The sequence below is a fragment of the Cordyceps fumosorosea genome, assembly GCF_001636725.1.
Source record: "Cordyceps fumosorosea ARSEF 2679 chromosome Unknown scaffold_8, whole genome shotgun sequence".
Classification (NCBI taxonomy): domain Eukaryota; kingdom Fungi; phylum Ascomycota; class Sordariomycetes; order Hypocreales; family Cordycipitaceae; genus Cordyceps; species Cordyceps fumosorosea.
In genome coordinates, this window is record NW_017387308.1 from 312,982 (window position 1) to 319,841 (window position 6,860).

At 53.2% G+C, this 6,860-nt stretch overlaps 1 protein-coding gene across 1 annotated transcript; it reads left to right on the forward strand.

Moving 5' to 3' along the window:
- Nucleotides 1-4,149: 4,149 nt before the first annotated feature.
- On the forward strand, nucleotides 4,150-5,175 carry ISF_03949 (hypothetical protein; the record flags this gene model as incomplete). Its single annotated transcript, XM_018847555.1, has 1 exon — nucleotides 4,150-5,175. The coding sequence occupies one exon, from the start codon at nucleotides 4,150-4,152 to the stop codon at nucleotides 5,173-5,175; it is 1,026 nt and encodes a 341-aa protein (XP_018705135.1).
- Nucleotides 5,176-6,860: the final 1,685 nt, after the last annotated feature.

Here is a 6,860-nt window from a genome sequence, read left to right on the forward strand (position 1 = left end):
TCTAGCTGTAACATGCAGCAATTTTCGGATACACAGTGGCATTCTGCGGCACCATGTATGTGGTCAAGTGGCGGGCCACATGGTGGACATTCGTTAAGGTAGGTAGACATCGTGGCGCGTGCTGGTAGGACGCGAGAGCTTGCACAGAGCAGTGTCTACTTCGTAGGGAGCATGAAACAAAGAGGGCAGCATGTCATGCAACCATGTATCCGTAGCTAATGTGAAGGTGCTGTGCAGGGAGGGAAAGGGAAGGGAACTGGCAAGGTTTCGCGCTGCGCCGCGGCCGGCGGGGCTCCACTTCCGCTGTGAGAGGCTCTAACAAGGCAAGGAGGAGGAGCTGACCGCCACGGGCAGTAAATAGATTTAGCAAAAGAAAAATACCGGATAGAAGAGCAGAACGATAAACCAAGGAATATTGATGCACCGCTGAGGCACATGTAAGCCTTGGACGGATAATGACATGACACAAAAAGCAGAGACGCAAAGGCGTGGACATGCTGGCTCTGGTGGATTCCATTTTTGGCGGGTGGTAGACGCTGTACTACTAGCCAGCAGTTACTGCAGTCCTGCAAGTCGCACCGTTATTAGGAAGGGAGAGTTCAGGCCACAGAGTTGCAGCGCCGAGGGGTATCAAACGTCCACCAGAAAACTGTGCTGCACCACGACTTGCGGTGCGACCGTCACGAGGGCGGGGCCACTAATAAGAGAGTAAAACAAGCTCTGGCTGGAAATCTATAAACACCTCGCTCCAGGTATGCTGTTTGGCGATGGCGTGTTGCTAGCTGACTTGATCGCTCGCGCCGCCGCTTTTTGCTTGTTGCTGGCTGGCTTGACAAAAAAGCTTCTCGCTGTCGCCGTCTGCCTGATGCCCCACTGCAACACAAGGCGCTGGACCACCTGAGCCACTGAGCCCGAGCCGCTGAGCCAGGCAGGCCTGTTGTTGCGGTGTGTTGCGGTGGACAGTGGAGCTTGGACAGCCCAGCAAAGTTGTTAGTGTTTTGGCGGGCAAGTGCCTAAATTACCTTATTAGCATGACCTGAGAGGCCAGCAACAAGCGTGCAATCTGCACACGAGCAAGCCCGCGCCGCTTCCTCTTCCCTCCTCCCAACCTGCCCCAACAGTCTCAAATCGCCTGTCAAACCGGTCATGGCTACCACCACGAAGGATGCGCTCGCCATCACGTCAGCCAGCACCATCAACATTATCGTCAGTCATCGATGTCATGATGGTCATGGGCTGACGCCCGTCCTCCTATGCAGAGATACTGCAGATGGAGTAGCTGTGCCTCCTGCTGCCTTTCGCCGCCACACTCCATCCCACTCCTACCCATCACATAAGTTGGGTAACCCGTGGAGAAACGACTGCCAATATGAAGAAAAGCTTCTTGCTTTCCCCATAATACTGAACCATGACATTCGCTCTTGTCTCGCCATGCGGCCGTCGTGGCTTGTGGTTCGTCCTGCCTGAACTCTCTACTACCCCCGTTCCACATCGGCACGAGCGAATTCCTCCGTACGCAGTACACAGCACGGAGCAACCTTCTCCTCACCAGTGACACTAAAAAAGAGTGTGAAAAAAGCTGATGAGATCAGCTTCGTCACGGCCCTAGGTCCGACATTTGCCCTGCTGCTGGCTTTTGCCCTCTTTCGTTTGCTACGCCAACGCCCACCTCATCTCCACGCCCTGGGCTTGCTGGGCTTCGAGGCTGTGGGGAAGAAGGTACAAGCGAATGGACCAGAGAAGAACAACGTCTATCAGCACTGAGCCGAAGGAAAGGTGAGAGCGAAAGTGATGTGCATACGGAGAAAACTCCAGTTACCTCCTAACTACCCTGGGCAGATGTCGGCGGCCCTGCAACGACGACCAACTTTCATCCCCACCAGCACCCGCTCTTAGTTCAAGACATCAACGGAGCACCGGTTTGCTTGTCCCCTTCAACCTTTCTCTCGGGAGCTGGAGATTCTCCACTCACAAGCCTTGTTGCGTTTGAATCCTCAATTCCCAAACTTCGACAGGGTCTGCGCTCACGCCCCCCGTCCCCACGCCACCCTCCAGATTCGGGCCTCTTGCCTCTCGTCCGCAGCACGCCAATGGCTGACGCGCTGTCTGTGTCACCGCTATCCCAACACCGCAGTGTGCCCACAGCAACCACTTTACCGTACCAGTATCCCTTGACTCTTTTATTTGATTCGCCTTGGCTTCAAGTGGTTGGAGCGGGGATCAGCCTTCCATATTGCTTACTGGTCCAGGCTTCTTCACAGCCGACTGGGCTGTCGTTTCTTGCCGCCAACTCGACACTGACACTAATATCATTTTGGCCAGGCTGTAGTTGACATCCGCCAAGGTTACAATCACTCATCTTTGGCATTCCCGACCTCCGCCACCGCAACCATCCATCAATAGCCGTGACTTCTCTACCCCTAAGCCCCGATCCCTGCTCCAAAGTCAAATACGGATATCGTCTAGCATTCGCGCATCGAGCGGAACCAATTCGGTGGCTGGAGCGTCACGCGAAATTTCTGCCTGTGATGAGAGGAACACCCTTGATATGATACCCATGGCCCCGTGCAAAACTGCATCGCACAACGCATTTCGGAGCACGATGCCGCTCGCAACTGCGCGGCTGTGTTACCGTCCTGATGCAAAGCAAAGCCAGCTAAAAAAGGATTTCAAAAAAAGAAAAAGCGACTAATAAGCTCCACATGCTCGCCACACCTTCTCGACACGCCATCGACATGGCTAAGACTCGGCTGGCGCTGCGTTATCCTTGCCTGCTTCTCCGCCAGCCAGGTTGCCAGGCTACATTGGCGCCGCTCAGATGGAGGCTATTTCTTCTCCATCCCTTCTGGTTCTGATCCATTAAAACAGGTCTTTGCACCGGAATCCATCTGATGAGACACCCCTTGCACGACTGCCCCATGACGCAGCTCCCCTTCTCTCATTCAGCGCCCACACGAGCCAACTTATACTAGGAGGCATGGACGGCAATCCTTGGCTCTTGGAGGGGCGGCTCGGAAAACATCCCCACTGCATGGGAACGCAAAGGCACAAGAAATGTTGAGCCGCGGAAGGTGGAAGGAGAAATGGACTTGAAAGAGAGAAGGCTTCCACGCTCCAGCTAAGATGCGGAAGGAAATCTCATAACAAAAAAGCAAAGAAAAGGGAAGCAATGACCAACTGACCATACCTTGCACAAAGACGCGACAGCCGGTAAGCTCGCTTTGGTGCTCAGTACGAAATCTTACCAGAGGGAGCACCCTGGCGACTCATGGACTCGGCGTCTTTCCCCAGGCGAGCCACTCACACGTTTTGGCGACTCCAAGGATGCATGCATGCAGACATCCATCACCAACCGCCGAGCGTGCTCCAGGCACAGAAAGCCCGCTAGCGCAGCACGGTCGGCGCAGCCTGTGGTGTATCATGCTGTGTGTGTGTGTGTGTGGTGCAGCAGCGGTGTCAAGCCATCAACAAGCCCGTCCGACAAAGGCAAAAAGAGACTACGAATAGATCCCTGCTCCTGGCCGCAAAGGCTGGGTGGCCCACATCAAGATCCAGACGGACGGCCTGCTGCAAGCCTGCAAGCCTGCAAGCCTGCAAGCCTGATGGGGGGTGTACATACATGCGTTTTGCATGTCTTCAAATTGGATCTGGCGTTGCACTAGTTCAACCTAACCATTTCATTCTATAACCTAACGCTGGGCTTTGATCGACCTCTTTCCTGTTTGAACGCCGTCAAGTCACCAACTCCCGCCCCTGCCTGTCGCTGTGGTTCCGTACGACACCCCCATGGGACTAATAACGCCCCTTTCGATGTCGCCCTATTTGGCTCCTTGTCGTGGCCATGAACTTGCAACCATACTTAACCCACGCTGGATCCATTCCTTCCTCGACCTTTGCTTTTATTTCTTCACATCGACCAAAGTCTTTTGCACCATTCAACAACATACCCTCTAAAGAAACGCAGTTGCAATTCAGACAGAGCCTCGGGGATTTCACGTCCAACTGCTCTTACTTCGCTTCTCGGCACCCATCTACGTACACCCCCACCATCAGCCAGAATACCAATCACAACATCGAGACGGCAAGATGATGCAGCATCCTGTCTATGGGATGATGCCCACGCAGAATACTGCGGCCTATCCTCAGCAAATGTACCACGACGATTTCTATATGGGCCAAGCAGCCGGCCGTCGACTTTCGCGAGGGTCTACAGGACAACGAGCTGGCACAGCCATGCGTGTTATGAAGCCAGCCAGCGCCAACAACAGCCCCCGAGCCGCCATCTTGGCCGCCAGAAGGAGGACCATGATGTATGAGAGCAGCAACAATCGCCGACAGCAGCAGGTCCTGGACTATCTCAACCCCGCGCAAACCCAGAACCCGTTTGTTCCCAGACAAGATGCCATGCTCAGCCAGGGCCGGCCAGTGAGCTGGCATCCCTCTACGCATCTCCTCGCTCTTCCTTCCAACTTCGCACATACCCCCAACACCAACCCTCTCTCCACGCCAAACATGTATTCCGACTATCAAGATTTGTATTTTGGCGCCGGCCCTCACTACTCGCCCATGGTCGAGTCGTACTCAACGAATACGTCTCCCGCTTCCACCTTTTCACCACTTCCTGCCGCCTTTCCCCCTTTGGAGAATGACCAGTACTTTGGTACGGAGGGCTGGGAGATGCCACAAAAGCCCGCTGCCATGTACACACCGAATGAAGAGAGTCAGATGTTCCCTAACTCTCTCCCATCCAGCATGGAATCCGGGCAAGTGCAGGGCGGCAACATTCAGTGGAACAACTTCATCATGCACGGCTTCAACAGAACCTCACCTCCTACGCCAGAGGCATTCCTTCAGCCACCACAACAGCAACAACCGCCTACTCAAGGAAGACCGGCTGCCTTCCCTCAGGTAGAACCTGCAGAGGAAGAAGGCGAGATTCTGGTAGGCATGGGTCTCTACGACACACCTGACAAACACCAGGAGGACCCGCAGCTCAACAACTATCACTCAACTGTGACATCGCTCCTCGGCTCAACCTTTCGCTACCCTGAGCCTGTCGGCAAGGGCTTGAAACTTGAAGAGACATGGGAGCCTCCCAAGTCTGATGACGAATCCGAGGACGAGGACGACGAGTTGGATGCTGAAGGGGAAGAGGAAGCAGCTGGCACTGCTTGAAGCGAAAGCCACCGTTCTATTCTCAATTGTTTTATTTACACGCACAGTACTTTCCTTCGGCGGCATTGCCGGGGGCAGATAATTTTGGGATATCAAGCGTTGCTTTTTGGGGGGGGGGGACACTTGCATAGCATATTTTGGGATTTGGAACGGAGTTTTATGTACTGAGGGCTGAAAAACAGGAGCCACAGAATTATTTTGTGTTGTTATTCTTTTGCTGTTGTTTAGAGAGCAATATTAGATACCAAATTCTGGAAACGGGCGATTATGGCCCGATTGTTCTCTTAACTCTTCTGATGGATGCTAAACTTCAAGTGATTCGCACCGGTTGACGGCAAGGGGCTCTCTGCCTATTCGACGGGAGAAGCGGCTGCAGTGTGAGTGATTGGACTGTGGCTGCATGTTGTTAACAGAGTTCCTTAGTACAAGTAACAATTTGGAGATGGCTGGCGTTTTCCTTTCGGCACCCCCTTCCCCAAATTGAACTCACACGCCCCTCCGTAACGCAACAAAAAACGCGAGGCATCTTTGCTGTTACGCAGCTCAAGATGACAAGAAATAAGAGAATATTGTGCACAAGCTTCCCGTCTCGCTCACTAGCAAGAGTCTCCCCCCCGTCTCTCCTCTTCAGCACGCTTCCAGGTCGCAGAAAGACTTGCTCACCATCATATGGACCCAACCTGGGGTTGTGAGAGAAAGGGAGGAGGAGGGGGGCGAATAGGGCCAGTACTGAACCCCCGTCCCCTGCCGAGAGAACCAGGTACCGCAAAGTGGCCCTGCCTTTTTATACGAATAACCATGGGCTACCATTGCCATGGATGATGGAACCTCTTTATTATTATTAATGAGCAATAACAAGAACCACGAGGAACTTGCCTTTTTTGAGTAAGTTAGTTGGTCGGGAAGCTCCAAGCAGCAAAAGTGACGCATACGCCCCCGCCGGCCCTCTCTCAAACCAGCCCTGTGACAAGGGAAAAAACGGCTCGTTTTTTTCTTCTTGTATAGTAGCGGCAAGGTGATCGGGGAAGCGAACTCGAAGTTTGCTTCTGGTTTGGCCCTTGGAACTGGCTGGTTAAGAATAGGATTTGAGCCGCTCAACCCCGTAATTAAGAAAAAGAAAAGAAAAAAAGAAAGACTTGGTTAAATTGAAAAGTCAAAGTCTACCAAAAACTTAATGTGACAGATATCATGAGGAGACTTCTTAAAACTCTCTGTCTGATACAGGCACAGACAGCCCTGGAAGGGGAGGGGGGCGATGACGCCGAAAGTACAAGTTTCTCAACTTGCTGCTAGGCTCGGTACAACTTTGGAGTGGTCAAAAGTTGTGCAACCTAAGATAAAGAGTTGGCTCTTCTTCTTGGGGACTTTGGAAGACATGTGTTACTTGTTAAAAGGGGGGGGGGGTTTATGGTACTTTCTTGCAAGGATACCTGCACCCCTTTCCTTCACGCTCAGAGCTGATCTCGGTCTCATCGGTCAGGGTAGGCGAATCAAGGCTTTTTGTTGGGGGGAACGGCAGCCGGCAGCAGCAGCAGCATATTGCGTGTGTGCCTTGGTAGTTTTCCTATTTATACACAAGTGACATGCATGCTCTTCTGTCGCTGCGCCACGCAATTGAGGGGGAACAAAGCCGGCGACGGCCACTGCGCGCGTGAGAAAAAGGGACACGCCCCCCCCCCCCCCCC